Source organism: Hibiscus syriacus, unplaced genomic scaffold (assembly GCF_006381635.1).
Source record: "Hibiscus syriacus cultivar Baekdansim isolate YM2019G1 unplaced genomic scaffold, ASM638163v2 tig00110505_pilon, whole genome shotgun sequence".
Classification (NCBI taxonomy): domain Eukaryota; kingdom Viridiplantae; phylum Streptophyta; class Magnoliopsida; order Malvales; family Malvaceae; genus Hibiscus; species Hibiscus syriacus.
In genome coordinates this window covers 3,549,226-3,575,831 of record NW_024062765.1, presented here as the reverse complement: position 1 = coordinate 3,575,831, position 26,606 = coordinate 3,549,226, and the positions used below count along the sequence as shown (strand labels likewise).

Here is a 26,606-nt window from a genome sequence, read left to right as displayed (position 1 = left end):
TAACAAAACCGTAAGAAAATAATAAAATCGGTAGCTCTTTATCAAACCGGTAAAGACTACATTAAGGCTGCCTTTGAGGAATAGCCTAACAACCACTTTTTGGGCTTTGTGTGCTTTTTTCTTCTTATATTTTAGGGTAAATTAAAAATATATTCACCGAATTTTAATTTTTATCTTATTTCATTTGTTATACTTATAAGTTTTCAAATTAATAGTTAAACTTTATACAATTTTTTTCTTTTATCACTCCACTATTAATTTTATAATAGTGTTATGATGTGGCTTAACATATTAATTTTTATTATCCAACATAGTTAAAACCTTTAAAGCTAATCACTCGCAAAAACACAAAATCTCACCTTCCCTCCCCCTCTTCCATCAGGTGTCACCATCTCCGACGAATTAGCTTTAAGCTTCCTAGCAAACATCGTTGAAGCTTCTTTTTTATGTTATCTCTAATCTCCACCTCTTCATCCTCGAGCTCCTCCTCAACTCCAACTGTTGTTCTCCTCCATCTCTCATTTCAACAAAGGTTGCTTCTCATCGGCTGGAAAAAGTTCCCAGTCTAAATTAGCAATCTTAAGGTTACCATTATAGTTTATCGAATGATTTGCGCCCTTGACGTCACGATGCAAAATACCTCGACTATGGCAATGGTCGAGTCTATAGAGTAATGCATGTGACACTTGATTTGCATTAGAATCTCAAAATTTTCATTACTCGAATACCCAAAAACCACAACAACACCTGGCAACGATCTACACACCTCATTCACCATCGATCGTTCATGATCCTTGAAAACCACAACTGTTATCCTTGTCCACCCCTTGTCATTACATTCAATGATATCTCCCTTTGAAGCATGATGTAGTGTTTTTAAACTTTTCAATGACAGCCAACATCAACTTGTTTTCCTCATAATCGAAACCAGACTTTTTGACTCGACTGCTGGTTTGATATCAACCATGCAACGCCGTTCATCTTCACCGTGATATTGTCACTCTCAGGAGAAACACATAACTCCTTGACTTTTAAATTTGGTTACTATCCTCAACATGTAAATTTTGTTGAAAATCAATATATAAAGTTTAGTTATTAAATTAAAACTTTTAATGTATAATGAGTGAAATAGGAGAGATAATAAAATTTAGTGATTAAATTTGTAATTTACCCTATAGTTTAACGAGCTTTAAGCAATGGATGGGCAATTGGGCATTTGGAAATTGGAATTAGGCATTCTTACTTTTCTGTGTCTCAAAGCAAAATAAAAGTTTGAACATTGTTGTGAAAGTTAGAAAGTGAATAAACAAGAGACAAATGGATTCATCGAACCTGGTTCAATCCCTGAGGACGAGCAGCACCGACAAGGTAGCAGCAACCAGGTTGTTTCTGCCTCGCGTCCTGATCGTCCTCCAACTAAGTGAGATCCTGATCTCCCCTTTCCGGTTTTCTGTCTTATATCGCTTCTTTATATTCTCTCTCGTATCTGTATTTCATTCTTTTTGAGCAACTTTGTTTTTCTTGTTTTTTGATCGTTTCTTGCTTGATTTTCATAAATTTTTTGAATTCTAATTTTTCAAGGAAACCGGATTACGAAAAGGAAAATTAACACTGAGCTTAGTCTCGCTTTTATTTTTGGTTGCTTTGACGATTTAGATTTCGAATCTTGGGATTTTGATTTTAGAAAACTTCGCAAAGTATGTAATAAAATATATGCTAGTTGCAACTGTATTAAGGTTATCGATTATTCTTCAAATTTATGAGTTTGTTGGATGCTTATTTACTGATGAATTCGAATTACTGTAGATATTCTGTAAGCTTAATGTTCATGTTTTGTACCTTTCAAATATATTAGTATTATTTTGAATCTCAACTTATAAAATATAGGAAATCGAGTTATTATTTTCCATTTTCTAAAAAATATTATTTGGAATAATCAACTGCAAATATATATTCAAAAAGAATGAAGCACTTTTGAAGAGGAGTCCGAAGCTCAATTTACTAATGATGTGATTAAATCACTCAGCATCAACATGCTATGACAACGCTTTTATGAAATGCTGAAGTCTCCAAATTATTATTATTTTTGTGTTGTTGATAAAGCATGTAATTACTTTTGAGAGGCCAAAAATGAGAAGATATAGGGAGAAATAGTTGATGACTCTTTATTCGACAATGGTATGGAGGCACTTGCATTTGTTGCATGCCATTTCTTCTTCAGTCATGTCTGTTAATTTATTCCTACCCAGTTTTTCATAAGTCAAATGAAAGCATTTTCATTCGTTTTTTCGTAATAGACATGTTTGTGATTAAGTTACTTGTTCATGGATTATTTTGCATCTACCTTTCTTCAACACCGAATGGTGGTTTTGATTACTGCTATCTTACTTGGTATTTATGCGAATGAGTTCAGTTTCTCAGGTCCAAAATGTTACTGAACGCAATACTTCCTTATTTTATGTAATTTTGGATGGAATGAAGAGTGTTCCCCCAATTGGGTATGCCAACTTCTTGAAAATGCGAATCAAAGAAAGAAATCTTCCCGTCTCTGTCCCCGTACCTCCTATACCTCTTCTGAGGCTTCTCTGAATTTTATAAGCTCAAATGTCTTGAGAGAAGATAACACATTTATATAAGTAACAACCAGAGCATTGGCATTCAATATTCCTTTAACCATTTGTCTTTGTTTGTGGCCTTTTAGATGGCACTCGCATTCTACTTAGTGTGAGATGGGAGAGATGAACTATTTTTACTAGATTTTCTTTTTTCTTATGAATTTTTGGTTTTCATTTATATATTTTTTATATTACTTATGTATGTGTTTTATTTTTTAAAATAAACATTTTTCAGGAGTTCTTTAGAGAAATACTCGCCTTTGGATTGGTCGGGCTATTTTGATCGAGGGAAGATGTTTGCATACCAGACTCAAATAATGTTAGTTAGTTGTTTTGGCAGTTCCATGGAAAAATTCCCATTTTCAATACCTATTTACTTCTAATATGCTTTATCATTTAGGTCTTTCATTTATTTATGGCAGGAACAGAAGGACCGGTTGTTTTTTTGTCTACATGGGGTGGCTACTCTGGGTATGTTTGATATTGGTGATATATTCATTTATTTATTTTACTTGTTTGTAATATATGAAGTTTGATCCTGGAAGTGTTGCTTCTTACTTCCAAAATGTTGCTTTAAAAATCAAGTGTTGAAAATGAATATTAATCTATGAAGCAACAACACTAGGGTAACCCCAATGTTCTAGTTTTGTATGCTTGATTTGGATTTGCTGCCGATGAGGTGGGATATGTGCAGGACATGCCAAGAAAATATAATCAACTGGACATGATGAAAACGGGCTTGTGTAGAGATCTTGCGTAGTATTAGTACTATCACTTGTATCCCCCGGCCCCACCCACCCAAATAAATAAATAAAAAATCCTCCTTCCATTCAAGAATTTCTAATGTCAAGCAAGACAAATTTTCTAAAGAAAAATAAGAGAACTTACAAAACCTAAATCTTGTTCATGGACCCTAATACTTACATTTGAATAATTATAATTCACTCAACAAAGTAAACCTAATCTTGAAATTAAGATGAATATTTTTATCATATTGTGCTATAATATCATCAAGATATTACTATTGTATTGCTATGGTACTTTGAATGATAAGTTTTGGTTTCCATTTTCAGTTTTGGCATTCAATTCCTTTGTGTTTGAAACTTGAAAGGATATTGCTCTTGAAAAGACTACCTCGATCAATCAGATTCCTGAGCAACCCTCTTCATTCTTGCTCTTAATCAAATTGAACCATTCCAAAGGAACCTTAGTTTATCATGGTAGACTTGAAACTTATGTGCTGTTATTTGTTCTTCCATTGGGAAATTGAGGAACAGATGATAAAATAAATGGTATAGACGGTGTGAAATTTTATTCTTATTATTTTGGCCTGGAAACTACATAGAATGGCATCCCCCTTTCTTTAAATGTTTGGTGAAAATTTAATTCCATAGAGATTTTCATTTTAACTATTGAAGATCCACCATTTTGCCTGGAAAACTTTTCTAACTAATTACCTTTTAATCACTGCTTTTCCATCTTACGTTAAATATGTAGATACTCGATTTGTCCGGGTTATGTCGGAGCAGACTCGAAGCCATGGCAACCTAACCCGACCCCAAGCCAGTTGAAGGCCCAATTTAAACCCAACAATCTAGCAGGGTATTTACCAGTTCACGTGAGGATTTCCTACACAATTGGAATTTATTTAGCCATGTATGATAACTGGTAAGTTATCAGAAGTACCAATAAGATCGGGTCCATGATTTTGAATAGATAGAAAGAACTGTAAATGAGGTTGGGTCGGTTATTATTAGCAATTAACCTCCAGAAACCAGAAGGACACTAGCATCACAAGGGAGGGAACGAAAAATAGCAGAGAACAACCAGAGAAAGCAACACGAACAGGGAGAAATCAAACCATAAATTCCATCGGCAATCAAAAACAGAAGGAAAAAAGACCAACATAGGTGGTTCTCGGGACTGGAAACCACACGGTGTAAACAAATTTGAAAGAACAATATTGTAATCCCACCATCAAAAATCAGAGAAGCAAAAGAGGTATTTTTTCGAGAAATTATTCCTCAATTGTTTTTGTTTTCTTTCGTTTTTGTGTGTGCTAATACTATTTTGAATTAAATAAAGAGAGTTTGAGATTAAAACATTTGGGTTGTACGAATTTAAATGGAGTCTTGTTGACTCCATTCGTTCTACGTTCGAGCTATGTCAAAAAAAAGAGAGTTGAAATAGATTAGTAAATATAATTGAAACAAGACAAAGTGCAAGGGAAAAGAGAGGGAAATTTACCATTCTTCTTCGTTTTCTTTCGTCATTGGGTTGTCAGTCATTGAGGTGATATACGGCAGTCGAAGGGAGGTTGGCCATCAAGGTGTGGTGGTCGAATGGTGGCCAAACGCTGGCCATGGGTTTAGCGAGAGAGAAGATCGAGAAGAGAGGGAGAGGGAGGGGTTTAGTGTTTGCGGTTGAGGGTTAATCAAATATGAGTTAGGATTTTTATTTAAAATATTATATATGTTAAAGCAAAAAAAAACAGTGTTGCAAATTGACAAGAAATTCCATGTTTTGAGAAAGAAGGGAATTTTGAGTGAGTTCCTTTAGGTTCTTGAATTGTTGATTTTGGTCCTAAAATGGATATTTCGAGCTTTTTTATTTTTGCATTCATAGTTTATGCGTTTTCATTTTAGTCATTTGTTAGGTTATTTAAACTTGCTGTTTTTTTTTACATTTAACGTGTACCTTTTTTTTTTAAAAAAAACTTTCATATTTTCTTTGGTTATTACGTTTGCAAGGCCTGAAGTTCGATTTTTTTTGTGTGATATCCTATTATTTACTCTATTTATACGTGGTCCTTGAATTTTTTATTTATGTTTTAGTCAACGTTTACGTTTTTTTTTATATACGTATGTCTGTAAGGATAGTTTAGGTTTGCTATGAAGGCTTTATATATGCGTGTGATGTATATAATAGATATATATATGTACACGTATAACATGTAAGTAGTTATTTTGCATCTTGTGAATACACGTGTAATGTATAATTATATATGTATGTCATATGAGTATTTTTCATAATAAGTAATAGTCATTTGTACATTATATGTTAATATGCATGGTTATGTTTTTTTAAACATATATATAATTTTGTATGTTACATTGTTGATATTTTTTTTGTTTAATTATTTTTGGCATGACATACTTTTTTGCACAATTTGTATGATATCCTCACGTGCATAACTCGACCTATTACATAATTGGACTAAGGGTAATACCCTTTTAATTTAAAATTGTTTTAAGTGGGCAGTCATAACTGATTTGAGGTCCGCTTTTAATGATTTTAAAATAAAGTGTATCCCATTAGTGACGCCTAAAAAATTGACCATCACTCTAAAATTTGGGAACGAAAGAAAAGGAAATGTTCGTTATTTTAAATTTATCGAAAAGGTTGTTATAAATTTTAAGATCTGGTCTCGATATTTGTAATAATCGAACATTCTTTATCTTTCTAAATGACTAGGTAATTTTAATTTATTAATTTGGGTGTTTTTGAATATTGTAAAATTCACTTTTTTTGTTTACATGATCAAAAATTAAATAAATTCGAATTTGTAAAGTTCTTGCAAGACGTTAATTAATCGATTAGGTACCGATTTAGGGTGTTGTGGGGGTGCTAATCCTTCCCCACACGTAACCGACTCCCGAACTCATTTTTTGGTAACACAGACCTCAATTTGTTGTTTTAATTAAAATTAATTGTTTATTTAAAATGACAAGACACTTTTTGGGTGCCCAATCACACCTTAATCAAAGATTGGTGGCGACTCTTCGAACCATATTTTTCGATCGTAAAGGAAATCCAAAATTTTCGAAACGAGAGGTCTTTTAAATCGCATTTGTTTTTAAATTAAGAAGAGGATAATTAAGAATTAATGTGGTTTTTTAAATCTCACCTTTTAAGAAAAATCGTTTCGACAGCTTAGCGACTCTGCTGGGGATTTTTTTTAGAGAGTCAGGCTGATAGTCGATTAATTAATTGTCTTTGCAATTGGAAATTATAAATTCGTTTTAATTTGGTTTTTGATCCCTTGCTTTGTTTTTAATAAGTTTTGTTTGTATTTTGATTTCTTTAATTTAATTCGATTGACAATTAAATAGTTGTATTGATCTGTTTGCTAATGATTTCAGAATAATTGTGTGTTTTGAGAATTGATTTTGAGTGTTTTTATTGATTGTTTTTCCGTTTTTCCTCACATACTGCACAGTTGCATTATCATAACATGAGCTAAAACCTCGCTCCGTCCTATTTAAGTAGGAGTGAGAGAATATGCCCTCGTGTGGTTTTCACCTCCGCATGGGTAAGTGGATCGCTCCTGGAGCTCACGCCTTATGGTCCTCATGATGGTAATCACCTCCGCATGGACATAAGGAGGTGTGTTCCCTCGAAATTGAACTCGATCCCCTAAAGCCTGTGATGGGCCAGGATTGAGGGTTCGGTATCCCAAGGGGGCACCGGCAAGGACAATTCGAGAACTTATTACTTTAGAACCGAACCCGGCATATAGTAAACATAGAGCCCGAACTTAGGTCGAGTCTAACCCGAACCTTAAGAGTCCCGTGAGGAGGGTACACAAGGAAAAGCTTTTTGAGTTATTTATTTTTGTTTTTCAAATAAATGCATGCGAAATTAGATATCATGCGGTTAGGATTTTTGTGAATAACAAAGTATGGGGTAGATATCATGTTGTGTAGAATCTACAAAAGCATGATTGGGTAGCCAACATGTAAGGGTAGGTTTTATTTAATGATTATGATATTTATTATTTTGTTGCTGATATATGTGTACTAGCCCATTTTTGTTCTATGTCTATTTATTTGATTTTATTGCATTCGCATTTTCATGTCATCACAAGGTGTTAATTCGCAAGTGATTGACTAATAAGAAGGCTGGACATATTGAGACAAGAAATTCTCAACCATGTAGTCAAAACTGGGAGGTCCAAAGATGTTAAAATGATCCATGAAGAATGACATCCGATGAATGAATAATTCTCAAGCTGATTGTAGATTTCCTTTAATGGGGCAAAGGCCAAGATGTTGACTCAAGAGATAGATACAATCATACTATGGATAAGAAGACCCTTCACAAAGACATGAAGACCACTTTGTATTGAAAGTAAACATAGAGACCACACGATTCAATTTAAGGACATCTGACGTCATCAAAGGTGATAAAATATGCCGACAACTTTGGGTACAATATTAAATTCTATGAAGAGTACGACTCAAGGAAATGAAGAATCACATTTATATTTTAACTACATGGTGTTCTGAATTCTTGTTGTCTAAATGAAGGTTGTTCTATGGTGGTCACTTTTGGAATCAACACCTTGTACAGCATTAATTTATTATTTTGCTATTGTTGCTTTTTGTCATTTCGTTATCTCTTGTACTAACGTTTTCTATGTTTTTTTTCTCTTTGTCCGCATTGCATGATCATATATTCAAAGGTGTTGATTTGTGAGTGGTCATAGTAAAAGGTTTTCATGACGGACAAGGGATTTCGTGATCAAACAGACTATAACACAGTCAAGAAATGGCATCCTGAAAGCTTCGAGAATAATAGAGAGTTTACGCGCATAAATATCATATGTCTGACAAAGAGCACAAGGAGATAAGAGAGATAAAACAAATGTCCAAGATGATGGATAAAATAGATTTTGTCCAAAGGAAGAGAGACTTCTACAAAAGAAAGAAATACTCAATGAAAACAATCTTGAGGTGTCAGATACGCAAGGAACTACTTTAGAACCTGTTGATTCTAGTCAGTATGAGAAATCACGCACAATATTGTTCATATCAAGTTGTTTGGAATGCCAAAGAAATAGTGGCAACAATAGAAGTTCAGAAGGATGAAAAGAAGCCATGCGGCCAGACTCGTTGGTGTTTGATAGTCTACTCCCAACATCAGGGGAATAAAACTGAAACTCCAATTCAACCCAAGTTGAGAGGTGGCTCTCGTTGTGATTCCATCCCAATATCATATAAAGAATTGTATGATGAATTGTTAGAAGCCCGAGAAGTGGCCCCGCATTATGTGAAACCTTTGCAGCCTCCATATCCAAGTTGGTATGACGTCAACGTTCGTTGTGAATATCATGCTGGGATTCAAGGACATTCTATTGAGAATTGTTCTACCTTTAACGTCGAGTCCAACTTCTACTAGATCATGAAGTATTGGAGTTGAATTGAAAGGACAACCTAGTTTGGTAACAGATTCTCCTGTTGGATTCGAACCAAAAGTGACCAAAGGTAAGGGTATTAGTGAAGACATCCAAGAAGAAGATTGTTTGCCAAAGTACGGAGCTCAGATTCGTCATTTAAGAAGTGAAAATAATAAATTGAGCAGAGAGATGGAAACCATACGAGATGATTTTCAAAGGATCAGTCAAGCTTTTAAATTTGCTGATATAGGAAATGTCCCAGATGAATGGATAACAGGGGTCGCTAAAATGAAGAATGACGTTGAACAGTGGAGAAAGAATTGCAAGGTGCACGAAGGTCGAGCCGAGAAGTTTTCTCATGATTTACAAATTGCAGAAAAAAGATGCAATATAGTTGTTGATAATTTGGGAAGATATCAGGCCGAAAATCAGATGTTGAATAGGTCCATTGCCAATATGGAATTCTCATATCAGCACCATAAGCGGGAGACTGACGCTGAGCTAGAAGCCGTTAGAGCGAAGAACGAGAAGTTGATGAAGATTGTGGATGATTGCAGTGATCTTATACAGGAGCTTCATAACCACAATGACTTTCTTACAAGGAAGATTCAACAGCAGTGTCTACAGCTCCGAGAATCGGCACTCAAGATAGAGAAAAGAGACAACGTCATGAAAGAAACTATGACCCAAGCAAGCAATGTGGCTCAAAAATGGGTTGATTTAGCTGGCTTTGCAAGAGAATTGAAGCATACTGACAACTCGACCCCCGAGTATGAGTGGAAATTAAATTGGCTTTTGAAGGAAATAGAAAAATTTGGATTGAAAGCTATCCGTTATATGTAAAGTTTGTTTGATGTATCGAGACCTTTGTGTTCAATGAAAGTTGTTTTAAGATGGTCACTCTGGAATGACACCTTTTGTATTTGCATTTGGCATTTGCATTTGCATTACATGTATTTATTTAAGCATTTTACATGCATTAATTATAAAAACACAGAAATAATTTATGGAAGGTTATGTGACAATAATAACAAGATCATCCATTCATACTACTTCCTCATCGTCATGAATAAGCAAATGGAAACAATTGAGCAATCTCATAAGGGATCACAAGATCAGTTGCAAGAACAGTTAGTCGGGTCACAACAAGATACGGGGGAATCAAGCATCGGGTTCTTTGCAAGGCGTATCGAATCAAATGATCCAGGTACTGGTACCACAGGCTGCTAGTAAAGAGAAAATAGAGGATGAAGGAAATCAATCTCATCATACTGGTACATCAAGAGTGATAATTTGCCCTGGAGCGTCTAACTCAGACCTAGGGATGAGCCTCGTCAATTTTGAGCAATTTGAAGACAAATTCAGGTGGTTGAATGAAGCCATTGAAGATATGAAGATTGTTAATGCCCCTCACAAGGAGTTAGAAGCTAGAGAACTTAGTTTGGTCCCTGATTTGGTCATCCCACATGAATTTAGGGTGCCTAATTTTGAGAAATATGATGGCACTAGTTGTCCCATAATTCATCTAAAAATGTTTTGTAGAAAGATGTAAGGGTACCTAAATAATGACAATATGTTGATTCATTACTTCCATGATAGTCTTGCTGGGCCAACTATAGTATGGTATAACCGTTTGAACAAAGAACAGATCAAGACATGGGTCAACCTAGCTGATGCTTTTCTGGGACAATATCAATATATTAAAGGCTTAGCCCCAAAACGTCATGACCTTCAAAAGAATAAGAATGAAAGCTACTGAGAGCTTTAAAGAATATGCCCTAAGATGGAGAGGAGTGGCAACACAAGTTCAACCTCCTTTGTTAGAAGAAGAAATATCATATATGTTTCACGATTCTCTTCCAGCTCCTTTCTTTGAGTTAATGTTGGGAAAGTCGACGAATAACTTCAAGGATCTTATGACGGCTGGAGAGTTAATTGAGGATGCAATCAACAAAGGAAACTTGAAAGACACTTCTAAAAACCTAACCGATCAAAAGGAACAAACTGATGAGGTGAATGAGTGTCACGTCCAGAGCTCTCAAAGTCGTAAAAGAAAAGGGGTAGCGGGTTACTCGAGACGTCCAAAGAAAGTCCCAATATCGAAAAATGCTTTGAAAGTGTTCCAAACTCCTATCTCAGATCTGTATCCCCATTTGATTAAAGGTCAATACCTCACACCGAGGCCGGTGAAAGTGCAACCAGACCCTTATGCTCATAGCTATGATCAAGATAGTGTATGTGATTTCTACTTGGGGGCATTGGGACATTCTATGGGAAACTGTAGGCCGCTGTTAAAGGAGATAGAGATGCTTGTGGCAAATGGGACGTTAACAGAGGAATTGGTGGAACAGTGGATGACGAGCTCGAGTGGGGCATCAAAGAGCAATATGTAACATCTGTTTGAGTTAAATGCCACGACATTAGATGGGTAATGGGGCATCCTAGGTAGGAAGAGAATATTTCATTCTATCATGAAACTTTATTCCATTTGCAACATCATGTTTGAACTTGTTTTTCATCATTTCTCAATTTTTTTGTAATGATGTTTAAATAAATTCATGTTACTTTAAGGATGGTGAGCATTGAATCAAATTTGCAACTTGATATTCTTTGAATATCAAATGAATTAAAAAACTCTGTAGATGGTCAGAGTTATTGTTCTTTGACAAAGTGACATGATTGAAACTTGATAAAACAAGGACCTTGACCTTATCCCCAGAAGATACAATCGAACACTATATCATTTTCTTGCAGGGACCGGTATAACCTTATTCTATCATAAGGATACGAACAAGAGGCTTGGTATTCAGGTATGTATAGGAGCGGCCAACATGGGGCATCTTTTGTGTATGATGTTACAAAACCAACTAGATTTCACTTCTGTTAATGACGTTCAATGATGATTATGATCCTTACAGATGTAATAGTCGAGTAGGTGAATCTAGTTTAGGTCAGTTGCTTGGAAATTGAACTCTAACGATGAGATTTTCTGACTTTCAACAACACCTAGACTATGACAGGTTCTTCTTGACAAGCTTAAGAAATTGGACCCGAATACCCAAATTATAATATTATATGTATACAATAAAGCTTGAGCTGTCCCTCTAGAGCAATTGGTTAAACGCCCCGGCTTTATGGACAGAATTCAGCTAGCTTAATAAAGGTGATTATATTATATGTATACAATAAAGCTGAGATATTCCGCTAAAGCAATTGGTTATAGAGGAAACTCGAAAGCCCTGGCTTTATGAATAGATTATATTCAAACCATAACCTTGATCGGGTACTTGGCAATTCGGTGTATGCTCCACTGTGATTGTCAAGTCAAAGATTTTGTGATGAGATGAACCCTTCAGCTAGCCCGGTAAAGGCAAATTACAATAAAGCTGATTTCAGCTAGCCAGACAATGGCAAATTAAATCAATTTTATAAATAAGGAGTTTCGGTAAAGATGGACTAAGGGAGTCAAGTAACACCTGTTATAGTCAATTTCACACGAGCACTCAGAAATTTCATTTTTAGACCGATATTTCTGCACTGCCTTTGTTAGAGGAGTCTACGAAGCTTGAAAAAATGGAAGATTTCAGAGAACTGAAATAGAAGTATTCTAGAAAGTCTAGTAATTGATTATGCTAGCTGTGCCATTTTGTCCGTATCCGATTAAAATACTAAGCCAGAAGGAGGGGCATGCTAAAATGTTCACGAAGACTGAGAAAGAAATGAAATTTTGGTGGCCGAAACCTTAAAAAAAAGAGAGAAAAGCCAACCTGAAGCCAACTCATCAATTTCGGCACTTGTCAAAGAGTTATAACTCTGAAAACATTAAAAAAAGTTATTGATTCTTTTTGATATTCTTTGAACTCATGTTTATGATTTGATTTGATTGTGAGCTTGAATTAAGGGACAATTTTTTATAAAATTCTTTCATTCTTTGATCCCTAAAATAAGAAAACAGAAAAACATTTTCAAACAGGACAGTCTCAAATGTCAAAGGTCCTTGATGCTGGAAAGATTCATTCTGCCTCTGTTGTAGAAAAAATAAATGATGCCAGAATAGTGAAACATTTCACAGTATTGAAAGCAAGTGGTCTGAGAGGTTAGAAAGACTAAGGAATAAAACTTGTTACATTTCCTTGTGACGTTGTCAATTACCCATCCAGAAGATGATGATCTCATTATTCAGAAGGGGCACATATTACAGCTTGTATAAAATGCAAGACATTTTGTTAGAAGAATTGGTCAATTCTTAAGTGTTTATGACAATGTGAAGAGACTCCTTCAAACTACTTGACAGCACTACTATGTAGTGACAGCAGAATGAGAATATTCAAGTTAGGATATGTTGGGCACGAAGAAATCCTTGAGTACCCACATTGGGCCATGACCAGAAACCCATATCATGTTGGGATGACAAGATTCAGACCAAGAAGATATTGAGAATGAGTCTCACAACTTGAAGTGTCAAGGGCAGAACGTGAATTTGAGCAGAGCTTACCTTGTAAAACAAACCAACCGAGCATCAATCAATGGCAGAGTCTTGAAAGAACAACTCAGAAAGCGTAATTGAGCCAAAGACAGAAATGAGGCAACTTAGTCATATTTCTGACCATAGCAAGAACTTGAGAGAGAAAACAATTTCTCCGAAATGAAGATAGAAAACGAAGACAACAAGAAGATAGAAGAAGATCAGAAGGCTCTTCAAAAATGCAAGTTGGAAATTATGAGTTGTTATACGGATATTTAAAGCAAACCCCGGAGAGGAATGATCAAGTAGAAGAAGACTAAGTTCGCCACTTTGAAGCCAAATGAAGATTGAATCGATATTTATGCATTCATGAGAACATCATTTTGCATAAAAGAAAATGCATTACATTGATACATTTAATTGCATTCGTGTTTCATGCATAAACACATAGTTTTGACAGATCTTCCAATGAAAAGAGAAGATGCAAGATGTTAAAATCCTGACAATTGAAAGGTAGAAGTTAAACATCAAATACATGGAATCATGTTTAGTGAGGCAGAACCTGAAGAACGCAGGGGTCAATCCATAAGAGGAAGCATTGCTTTGAAGCGGGGCACGTAGACCGATCATTAAGTCATTTTTATGAAGTGAAATGAGAAGGATTTCTCATTAAAATATGAAATTTGAGATTTTGAAAAACAAGTAAGGTTTCTTACCCAGTAAATAATTTAAGTCCTTCGGGCCATCAGTAAGTCTTTCGAGCATGATGATGAAATCCTTCGGGTCATCTGTAAGCCTTTAGAGAAAGATGATAAGTCATTCGGGCCATTCATAAAACCTTCGGGTAGGATGTTTTCACATGAATTTAAAAAATAAGAAAGTGATGTTTTAAGAAAATGAAACCTTTGAAAACTAAAAAGGAGATTTCCAAAATTTCTCATTTAGTAAGTCATTCGGGCCATCAATAAGTCTTTCGAGCATGATGCTTAAATCCTTCAGGCCATCAGTAAGTCTTTCGAGCATGATGATTAAATCCTTCGGGTAATTTGTAAGCCTTCACCGAAGAGTAGTGAAGCAAACCCATCAGTAAGTCTTTCGAGCATGATGATTAAATCATTCGGGTAATTTGTAAGCCTTCACGGAAGAGTAGTGAAGCAAATCCATCAGTAAGTGCCATCAGTAAGTCTTTCGAGCATGATGATGAAATCCTTCAGGCCATCAGTAAGTCGTTCGGGCAAGATGATAAATCCTTCGTGTCATCCATAAGTCCTTCGGGTAAGATGTTTTCACACCAAGATGATAAGTCATCAGGGCCATTTTAAGCCTTCTCATAAGAGCGTTGGAGCAAAACGTCAGATCATTAGATGTGAGAGGAAAGCGAAGGTTCTCGAGTACAAAGAAACGGATCAATTGATTAAAAAGAAATGCACACGAGGAGTCATTAACCATTTCAAGGTCCCAGGAAGAGAGAGGTTTAGATGGCAGCCGAGTCCAAGAAGATTCTTATATCTAGTTGTTGCGAGACAAGCTCCCTCAAGAGAAATGGATTCTCAAAGATTCTCTTAAATTCTAATTTTTTCGAGTATAATGTTTTTCAAATCTTCAAGCATACATTAATGAGTGGTAATATTTGATTTTAGGTTTAACCTTCAAAGTTGAGCCTTCATGGAAGAAAAGTGAAGAAGAATTACACCAGAAAATTGTTCGAGTTCTACTCCCTGAAGCAAGAGGGAGCGAACCCGTAGGCAGACGATTGTTCGAGTTCTACTCCTTGAAGTAAGAGGGAGCGAACCCGTAAGTAGAATATTGTTCGAGTTCTACTCCCTGAAACAAGAGGGAGCGAACCCGTAAGCAGAAGATTATTCGAATTCTACTCCCTGAAGCAATAGGGAGCAAACTCATTTTTAGAAGATTGTTTGAGCTCCTTAATCCATGAACAAGAGGGAGCGGACCCGTCATTCGAAGATTTTTCAAGTTTCATTTATCCCGAAGTAACAGTGGAGTGCTTTAATCTTTTGAAGTTCTGAGGACCGGACAAACTCGATCATCTTTTGATCTTTGCTCTATTCTCGTTACACAACAATGAGCAAAGAGGCAGCTGTAGATACTCGATTTGTCCGGGGTTATGTCGGAGCAGACTCGAAGCCATGGCAACCTAACCCGACCCCAAGCCAGTTGAAGGCCCAATTTAAACCCAACAATCTAGCAGGGTATTTACCAGTTCACGTGAGGATTCCCTACAACAATTGGAATTTATTTTAGCCATGTATGATAACTGGTAAGTTATCAGAAGTTACCAATAAGATCGGGTCCATGATTTTGAATAGATAGAAAGAAACTGTAAATGAGGTTGGGTCGGTTATTATTAGCAATTAACCTCCAGAAACCAGAAGGACACTAGCATCACAAGGGGAGGGAACGAAAAAATAGCAGAGAACAACCAGAGAAAGCAACACGAACAGGGAGAAATCAAACCACAAATTCCATCGGCAATCAAAAAATAAAAGGAAAAAAGACCAACAATAGGTGGTTCTCGGGACTGGAAAACCACACAGTGTAAACAAATTTGAAAGAACAATTGTAATCACCATCAAAAATCAGAGAAAGCAATAGAGGTATTTTTTCGAGAAATTCCTCAATTGTTTTTGTTTTCTTTCGTGTGTGTGTGTGCTAATACTATTTTGAATTAAATAAAAAGAGAGTTTGAGATTAAAACATTTGGGTTGTACGAATTTAAATGGAGTCTTGTTGACTCCATTCGTTCTACGTTCGAGCTATGTCAAAAAAAGAATAAGTTGAAATTAGATTAGTAAATATAAGTTGAAACAAGACAAAGTGCAAGGGAAAAGAGAGGGAAATTTACCTTTCTTCTTCGTTTTCTTTCGTCATTGGGTTGTCAGTCAGTTGAGGTGATATACGGTTGCAGTCGAAGGGAGGTTGGCCATCAAGGTGTGGTGGCCGAATGGTGGCCAAACGCTGGCCATGGGTTTAGCGAGAGAGAAGATCGAGAAGAGAGGGAGAGGGAGGGGTTTAGTGTTTGCGGTTGAGGGTTAATCAAATATGAGTTAGGATTTTTATTTAAAATATTATATATGTTAAAGCAAAAAAAAAAAAAAACGACAGTGTTGCAAATTGACAAGAAATTCCATGTTTTGAGAAAGAAGGGAAATTTTGAGTGAGCTTGAATTGTTGTATTTTGGTCCTAAAATGGATATTTCGAGCTTTTTTATTTTTGCATTCATAGTTTATGCGTTTTCATTTTAGTCATTTGTTAGGTTATTTAAACTTACTGTTTTTTTTTACATTTAACGTGTACCTTTTTAAAAAAAAAAAAACTTTCATATTTTCTTTGGTTATATTACGTTTGCAAGTCCTGAAGTTAGATTTTTTTTGTGTGATATCCTATTATTTACTCTATTTATAACGTGATCCTTGAATTCTTTTTTATTTATGTTTTAGTCAACGTTTACGTTTTTTTTATATACGTATGTCTGTAAGGATAGTTTAGGTTTGCTATGAAGGCTTGGTAACCATATGGTCGAATCATTATGACACGTGTGTGTAAATCCATATTTCATGAATGTGTGTTGTATGCATGTGGTGACTTTCTATATTCCACTTATATATGCGTGTGATGTATAATAATATAGATATATATATGTGTACACGTATTAACATGTAAGTAGTTATTTTGCATCTTGTGAATACACGTGTAATGTATAATTATATATGTATGTCATATGAGTATTTTTCATAATAAGTAATAGTCATTTGTACATTATATGTTAATATGCATGGTTTATGATTTTTTTTAAACATATGTATATAATTTTTTGTATGTTACATTGTATGATATTTTAATTTTGTTTAATTAATTTTTGGCATGACATACTTTTTTGCACAATTTGTATGATATCCTCACGTGCATAACTCGACCTATTACATAATTGGACTAAGGGTAATACCCTTTTAATTTAAAATTGTTTTAAGTGGGCAGTCATAACTGATTTGAGGTCCGCTTTTAATGATTTTAAAATAAAAGTGTATCCCATTAGTGACGCCTAAAAATTGATCCATCACTCTAAAATTTGGGAACGAAAGAAAAGGAAATGTTCGTTTATTTAAATTTATCGAGAAAAGGTTGTTATAAATTTTAAGATCTGGTCTCGATATTTGTAAATAATCGAACATTCTTTATCTTTCTAAAATGACTAGGTAATTTTAATTTAATTAATTTGGGTGTTTTTGAATATTGTAAAATTCACTTTTTTGTTTAAAAATTGATCCATCACTCAAAATTTGGGAACGAAAGAAAAGGAAATGTTCGTTTATTTAAATTTATCGAGAAAAGGTTGTTATAAATTTTAAGATCTGGTCTCGATATTTGTAAATAATCGAACATTCTTTATCTTTTCTAAATGACTAGGTAATTTAATTTAATTAATTTGGGTGTTTTTGAATATTGTAAAATTCACTTTTTTGTTTACATGATCAAAAATTAAATTAAATTCGAATTTTGTAAAGTTCATTGCAAAGACGTTATTAATCGATTAGGTACCGATTTAGGGTGTGTGTGGGTGCTAATCCTTCCCACACGTAACCGACTCCCAAACTTTTTTTGGTAACACAGACCTCAATTTGTTGTTTTAATTAAAATTAATTGTTTATTTAAAATGACAAGACACTTTTTGGGTGCCCAATCACACCTTAATCAAAGATTGGTGGCGACTCTTCGAACCATATTTTTCGATCGTAAAGGAAATCCAAAAATTTTCGAAACGAGAGGTCTTTTAAATCGCATTTGTTTTTAAATTAAGAAGAGGATAATTAAGAATTAATGTGGTTTTTTAAATCTCACCTTTTAAGAAAAATCGTTTCGACAGCTTAGCGACTCTGCTGGGGATTTTTTTTAGAGAGTCAGGCTGATAGTCGATTAATTAATTGTCTTTGCAATTGGAAATTATAATTCGTTTTAATTTTTTTTGATCCCTTGCTTTGTTTTTAATAAGTTTTGTTTGTATTTTGATTTCTTTAATTTAATTCGATTGACAATTAAATAGTGTACTGATCTGTTGCTAATGATTTCAGAATAATTGTGTGTTTTGGGAATTGAATTTGAGTGTTTTTATTGATTGTTTTTTCCGCTTTTCCTCACACACTGCACAGTTGCATTATCATAACATGAGCTAAAACCTCGCTCCGTCCTATTTAAGTAGGAGTGAGAGACTATGCCCTCGTGTGGTTTTCACCTCCGCATGGGATAGTGGATCGCTCCTGGAGCTCACGCCTTATGGTCCTCATGATGGTAATCACCTCCGCATGGACATAAGGAGGTGTGTTCCCTCGAAATTGAACTCGATCCCCTAAAGCCTGTGATAGGCCAGGATTGAGGGTTCGGCATCCCAAGGGGGCACCGGCAAGGACAATTCGAGAACCTATTATTTTAGAACCGAACCCGGCATATAGTAAACATAGAGCCCGAACTTAGGTCGAGTCTAACCCGAACCTTAAGAGTCCCGTGAGGAGGGTACACAAGGAAAAGCTTTTTGAGTCATTTATTTTCGTTTTTCAAATAAATGCATGCGAACTAGATATCATGCGGTTAGGTTTATTTTTCGAACAAGCATGCGAATTAGATATCATGCGGTTAGGATTTTTGTGAATAACAAAGTATGGGGTAGATATCATGTTGTGTAGAATCTACAAAAGCATGATTGGGTAGCCAACATGTAAGGGTAGGTTTTATTTAATGATTATGATATTTATTATTTGTTGTTGATATTATGTGTACTAGCCCATTTTTGTTCTATGTCTATTTTATTTGATTTTATTGCATTCGCATTTTCATGTCATCACAAGGTGTTAATTCGCAAGTGATTGACTAATAAGAAGGCTGGACATATTGAGACAAGAAATTCTCAACCATGTAGTCAAAACTGGGAGGTCCAAAGATGTTCAAATGATCCATGAAGAATGACATCCGATGAATGAATAATTCTCAAGCTGATTGGAGATTTCCTTTAATGGGGCAAAGGCCAAGATGTTGACTCAAGAGATAGATACATCATACTATGGATAAGAAGACCCTTCACAAAGACATGAAGACCACTTTGTATTGAAAGTAAACATAGAGACCACACGATTCAATTTAAGGACATCTGACGTCATCAAAGGTGATAAAATACGCCAACAACTTTGGGTACAATATTAAATTCTATGAAGAGTACGGCTCAAGGAAATGAAGAAATGAAGAATCACATTTATATTTTGACTACATGGTGTACTGAATTCTTGTTGTCTAAATGAAGGTTGTTCTATGGTGGTCACTTTTGGAATCACACCTTGTACATTTGCATTGCATTCTTATTAGCATTAATTATTTATTTGCTATTGTTGCTTTTTGTCATTTCGTTATCTCATTTGTAACTTGTTTCTATGTTGTTTTTTTTCTCTTTGTCCGCATTGCATGATCAAATATTCAAAAGGTGTGATTTGGAGTGGTCGTCATAGTAAAATGTTTTCATGACGGACAAGGGATTTCGTGATCAAACAGACTATAACACAGTCAAGAAATGGGCCTGAGAAAGCTTCGAGAATAATAGAGAGTTACGCGCATAAATCATATGTCTGACAAAGAGCACAAGGAGATAAGAGAGATAAAAGAGCAAATGTCCAAGATGATGGATAAATAGATGTTTTGTCAAAGGAAGAGAGACTTCTACAAAAGAAAAGAAGAACTCAATGAAAACAATCTTGAGGTGTCAACAAGGAACTACTTTAGAACCTGTTGATTCTAGTCAGTATGAGAATCACGCACAATCATTGTTCGTATCAACAAGTTATTTGGAAATGCCAAAGAAATAGTGGCAACTATAGAAGTTCAGAAGGATGAAAAGAAGCCATGCGGCCAGAACTCGTTGGTGTTTGATAGTCTACTCCCAACATCAGGGGAAATAAAATTGGAAACTCCAATTCAACCCAAGTTGAGAGGTGGCTCTCGTAGTGATTCCATCCCAATATCATATAAAGAATTGTATGATGAATTGTTAGAAGCCCGAGAAGTGGCCCCGCATTATGTGAAACCTTTGCAGCCTCCATATCCAAGTTGGTATGACGTCAACGTTCGTTGTGAATATCATGCTGGGATTCAAGGACATTCTATTGAGAATTGTTCTACCTTTAAACGTCGAGTCCAACTTCTACTAGATCATGAAGTATTGGAGTTTGAATTGAAAGGACAACCTAGTTTGGTAACAGATTCTCCTGTTGGATTCGAACCAAAAGTGACCAAAGGTAAGGGTATTAGTGAAGACATCCAAGAAGAAGATTGTTTGCCAAAGTACGGAGCTCAGATTCGTCATTTAAGAAGTGAAAATAATAAATTGAGCAGAGAGATGGAAACCATACGAGATGATTTTCAAAGGATCAGTCAAGCTTTTAAATTTGATGATATAGGAAATGTCCCAGATGAATGGATAACAGGGGGTCGCTAAAATGAAGAATGACGTTGAACAGTTGAGAAAGAATTGCAAGGTGCACGAAGGTCGAGCCGAGAAGTTTTCTCATGATTTACAAATTGCAGAAAAAAGACGCAATATAGTTGTTGATAATTTGGGAAGATATCAGGCCGAAAATCAGATATTGAATAGGTCCATTGCCAATATGGAAATCTCATATCAGCACCACAAGCGGGAGACTGACGCTGAGCTAGAAGCCGTTAGAGCGAAGAACGAGAAGTTGATGAAGATTGTGGATGATTGCAGTGATCTTATACAGGAGCTTCATAACCACAATGACTTTCTTACAAGGAAGATTCAACAGCAGTGTCTACAGCTCCGAGAATCGGCACTCAAGATAGAGAAAAGAGACAACGTCATGAAAGAAACTATGACCCAAGCAAGCAATGTGGCTCAAAAATGGGTTGATTTAGCTGGCTTTGCAAGAGAATTGAAGCATACTGACAACTCGACCCCCGAGTATGAGTGGAAATTAAATTGGCTTTTGAAGGAAATAGAAAAATTTGGATTGAAAGCTATCCGTTATATGTAAAGTTTGTTTGATGTATCGAGACCTTTGTGTTCAATGAAAGTTGTTTTAAGATGGTCACTCTGGAATGACACCTTTTGTATTTGCATTTGGCATTTGCATTTGCATTACATGTATTTATTTAAGCATTTTACATGCATTAATTATAAAAACACAGAAATAATTTATGGAAGGTTATGTGACAATAATAACAAGATCATCCATTCATACTACTTCCTCATCGTCATGAATAAGCAAATGGAAACAATTGAGCAATCTCATAAGGGATCACAAGATCAGTTGCAAGAGCAGTTAGTCGGGTCACAACAAGATACGGGGAATCAAGCATCGGGTTCTTTGCAAGGCGTATCGAATCAAATGATCCAGGTACTGGTACCACAGGCTGCTAGTAAAGAGAAAATAGAGGATGAAGGAAATCAATCTCATCATACTGGTACATCAAGAGTGATAATTTGCCCTGGAGCATCTAACTCAGACCTAGGGGATGAGCCTCGTCAATTTTGAGCAATTTGAAGACAAATTCAGGTGGTTGAATGAAGCCATTGAAGATATGAAGATTGTTAATGCCCCTCACAAGGACTTAGAAGCTAGAGAACTTAGTTTGGTCCCGATTTGGTTATCCCATTTAGGGTGCCTAATTTTGAGAAATATGATGGCACTAATTGTCCCATAATTCATCTAAAGATGTTTTGTAGAAAGATGGAAGGGTACCTAAATAATGACAATATGTTGATTCATTACTTCCATGATAGTCTTGATGGGCCAGCTATAGTATGGTATAACCGTTTGAACAAAGAACAGATCAAGACATGGGTCAACCTAGCTGATGCTTTTCTGGGACAATATCAATATATTAAAGGCTTAGCCCCAAAACGTCATGACCTTCAAAGAATAAGAATGAAAGCTACTGAGAGCTTTAAAGAATATGCCCTAAGATAGAGAGGAGTGGCAACACAAGTTCAACCTCCTTTGTTAGAAGAAGAAATATCTTATATGTTTCACGATTCTCTTCCAGCTCCTTTCTTTGAGTTAATGTTGGGAAAGTCGACGAATAACTTCAAGGATCTTATGACGGCTGGAGAGTTAATTGAGGATACAATCAGCAAAGGAAACTTGAAAGACACTTCTAAAAACCCAACCGATCAAAAGGAACAAACTGATGAGGTGAATGAGTGTCACGTCCAGAGCTCTCAAAGTCGTAAAAGAAAAGGGGTAGCGGGTTACTCGAGACGTCCAAAGAAAGTCCCAATATCGAAAAATGCTTTGAAAGTGTTCCAAACTCCTATCTCAGATCTGTATCCCCATTTGATTGAAGGTCAATACCTCACACATTTAGCTGGCTTTGCAAGAGAATTGAAGCATACTGACAACTCGACCCCCGAGTATGAGTGGAAATTAAATTGGCTTTTGAAGGAAATAGAAAAATTTACATGTATTTATTAAGCATTTTTACATGCATTAATTAAAAAACACAGAATATTTATGGAAGGTTATGTGACAATAATAACAAGATCATCCATTCATACTACTTCCTCATCGTCATGAATAAGCAAATGGAAACAATTGAGCAATCTCATAAGGGATCACAAGATCAATTGCAAGAGCAGTTAGTCGGGTCACAACAAGATACGGGGAATCAAGCATCGGGTTCTTTGCAAGGCGTATCGAATCAAATGATCCAGGTACTGGTACCACAGGCTGCTAGTAAAGAGAAAATAGAGGATGAAGGAAATCAATCTCATCATACTGGTACATCAAGAGTGATAATTTGCCCTGGAGCGTCTAACTCAGACCTAGGGATGAGCCTCGTCAATTTTGAGCAATTTGAAGACAAATTCAGGTGGTTGAATGAAGCCATTGAAGATATGAAGATTGTTAATGCCCCTCACAAGGAGTTAGAAGCTAGAGAACTTAGTTTGGTCCCTGATTTGGTCATCCCACATGAATTTAGAGTGCCTAATTTTGAGAAATATGATGGCACTAATTGTACCATAATTCATCTAAAGATGTTTGTAGAAAGATGGAAGGGTACCTAAATAATGACAATATGTGATTAATTACTTCCATGATAGTCTTGCTGGGCCAGCTATAGTATGGTATAACCGTTGAACAAAGAACAGATCAAGACTGGGTCAACCTAGTGATGCTTTTCTGGGACAATATCAATATTAAAGGCTTAGCCCCCAAAACGTCATGACCTTCAAAGAATAAGAATGAAAGCTACTGAGAGCTTTAAAGAATATGCCCTAAGATGGAGAGGAGTGGCAACACAAGTTCAACCTCCTTTGTTAGAAGAAGAAATATCATATATGTTTCACGATTCTCTTCCAGCTCCTTTCTTTGAGTTAATGTTGGGAAAGTCGACGAATAACTTCAAGGATCTTATACGGCTGGAGAGTAATTGAGGATGCAATCAGCAAAGGAAACTTGAAAGACACTTCTAAACCCAACCGATCAAAAGGAAAAACTGATGAGGTGAATGAGTGTCACGTCCAGAGCTCTCAAAGTCGTAAAAGAAAAGGGGTAGCGGGTTACTCGAGACGTCCAAAGAATGCAATCAGCAAAGGAAACTTGAAAGACACTTCTAAAAACCCAACCGATCAAAAGGAACAAACTGATGAGGTGAATGAGTGTCACGTCCAGAGCTCTCAAAGTCGTAAAAGAAAAGGGGTAGCGGGTTACTCGAGACGTCCAAAGAAAGTCCCAATATCGAAAAATGCTTTGAAAGTGTTCCAAACTCCTATCTCAGATCTGTATCCCCATTTGATTGAAGGTCAATACCTCACACCGAGATATTTCGAGCTTTTTTATTTTTGCATTCATAGTTTATGCGTTTTCATTTTAGTCATTTGTTAGGTTATTTAAACTTACTGTTTTTTTTACATTTAACGTGTACCTTTTTTTAAAAAAAACTTTCATATTTTCTTTGGTTATATTACGTTTGCAAGGCCTGAAGTTCGATTTTTTTGTGTGATATCCTATTATTTACTCTATTTATAACGTGGTCCTTGATTTTTTTATTTATTTTAGTCAACGTTTACGTTTTTTTATATACGTCTGTAAGGATAGTTTAGGTTTGCTATGAAGGCTTGGTAACCATGGTCGAATCATTATGACACGTGTGTGTAAATCCATATTTCATGAATGTGTGTTGTATGCATGTGGTAACTTTCTATATTCCACTTATATATGCGTGTGATGTATAATAATATATATATATATATATGTACACGTATTAACATGTAAGTAGTTATTTTGCATCTTGTGAATACACGTAATGTATAATTATATGTATGTCATATAGTATTTTTCATAATAAGTAATAGTCATTTGTACATTATATTTAATATGCATGGTTTATGATTTTTTTAAACATATGTATATAATTTTTTGTATGTTATTGTATGATTTTAATTTTGTTTAATTAATTTTTGGCGACATCTTTTTTGCACAATTTGTATGATATCCTCACGTGCATAACTCGACCTATTACATAATTGGACTAAGGGTAATACCCTTTTAATTTAAAATTGTTTTAAGTGGGCAGTCATAACTGATTTGAGGTCCGCTTTTAATTATTTTAAAATAAAAGTGTATCCCATTAGTGATGCCTAAAATTGATCTATCACTCTAAATTTGGGAACGAAAGAAAAGGAATGTTCGTTATTTAAATTTATCGAGAAAAGGTTGTTATAAATTTTAAGATCTGGTCTCGATATTTGTAAATAATCGAACATTCTTTATCTTTCTAAAATGACTAGGTAATTTTAATTTAATTAATTTGGGTGTTTTTGAATATTGTAAAATTCACTTTTTTGTTTACGGGATCAAAAATTAAATTAAATTCAAATTTGTAAAGTTCATTGCAAAGACGTTAATTAATCGATTAGGTACCGATTTAGGGTGTTGTGGGGGTGTTAATCCTTCCCCACACGTAACCGACTCCCGAACTCATTTTTTGGTAACACAGACCTCAATTTGTTGTTTTAATTAAAATTAATTGTTTATTTAAAATGACAAGACACTTTTTGGGTGCCCAATCACACCTTAATCAAAGATTGGTGGCGACTCTTCGAACCATATTTTTCGATCGTAAAGGAAATCCAAAAATTTTCGAAACGAGAGGTCTTTTAAATCGCATTTGTTTTTAAATTAAGAAGAGGATAATTAAGAATTAATGTGGTTTTTTAAATCTCACCTTTTAAGAAAAATCGTTTCGACAAAATAGTTGAACAATTCCATGCTAGTTCAGATTGTCTTCGTGTGGAAGTTTAATCTCACCACGTCTGCCTCTTTTTTCTTGAATAAATATAAATGCTATACTGCTTTGAGGAAACGTCCTGGCAGATATTATAGTTAATTCAAGTAGGAGAAGAGCTTCTTGGAAGATTTCTCCTATTGATTATCCTTATTCTTCATCGAATACTGGTGCTTTTCATAAATTGTTAACTAATCTTGGAGTGTATTTTTGCTTTAGTGGCTCTCCTCCCTTGAAATCTGTTAAAGGAAGATTTGAAGGTTGGAGAAGAGAAAGAGAAATTGGAATAATTCAGCTTGTCCAACTCACAAGATAAAATTTTATTTTATACTATCACTTCTGTATGCTGAGGAGGAAAGGAGAATTATACGATGAATATTTACAATTACGTGAATCCCTAATATCTTACTAAATTAAATTTTAATTGTATATCACAACAAAATCCAGTCCAAAATACTTCACATTTATGTAGATTTAGGATATCAATATATGATGATTTATGCTTTTCTCGTGATTGAATTTCTGATGAAAGTGAGTTGTCTAACTTGCTATGCCAGGCTCTCGTTTGCACTGTCAGCTAGTAAAATTAAAGAGAAAGCTAGAGTAGTTGCCATGGACCTCAGAGGACATGGAAAATCAACCTCAGAAAATGATCTTGATCTATCTATTGAGGTAAGATTTTAAGCTCAGTAAATAGAAGTAAATGATATTTTTTCCTACAAACTGTCATTTTAATTGTTTGGCCATGAATTGTGTCATTCTAGTGTTGCATCCATGGAACTAAAAGATATCTTACATGTGCAGACTATGTGCAATGATGATTTTGCTGTTCTGAAGGCACTGTATGGAGATTCTCCTCCTGCAATTGTGCTTGTTGGCCACAGGTTGTACTCTCCTGTTGTTTTAGTTTTGATATTCACTAATGCAATAGACGTAATCAGGCTAATCATTGAGGGCTAGACTTTTTTCCTTCATCTCTTTCTCTTTTCCGTCAATGATTGCACAATGTACATGTATTTTTTTTATAGGAATAGGAGGTCTCAT

At 35.2% G+C, this 26,606-nt stretch overlaps 1 protein-coding gene across 1 annotated transcript in view; it reads left to right on the top strand.

Moving 5' to 3' along the window:
* Window positions 1-1,202: 1,202 nt before the first annotated feature.
* LOC120129890 (protein phosphatase methylesterase 1-like) overlaps window positions 1,203-26,606 on the top strand; it is a 31,990-nt gene continuing 6,586 nt past the window's right edge. The window contains exons 1-5 of the mRNA XM_039147285.1: window positions 1,203-1,420; window positions 2,851-2,934; window positions 3,016-3,086; window positions 26,120-26,234; window positions 26,367-26,446. Of these exons, the coding sequence (XP_039003216.1) occupies window positions 3,031-3,086; window positions 26,120-26,234; window positions 26,367-26,446 (251 nt within the window). The 5' untranslated portion in view covers window positions 1,203-1,420; window positions 2,851-2,934; window positions 3,016-3,030. The remainder of the gene's footprint in view (window positions 1,421-2,850; window positions 2,935-3,015; window positions 3,087-26,119; window positions 26,235-26,366; window positions 26,447-26,606) is intronic.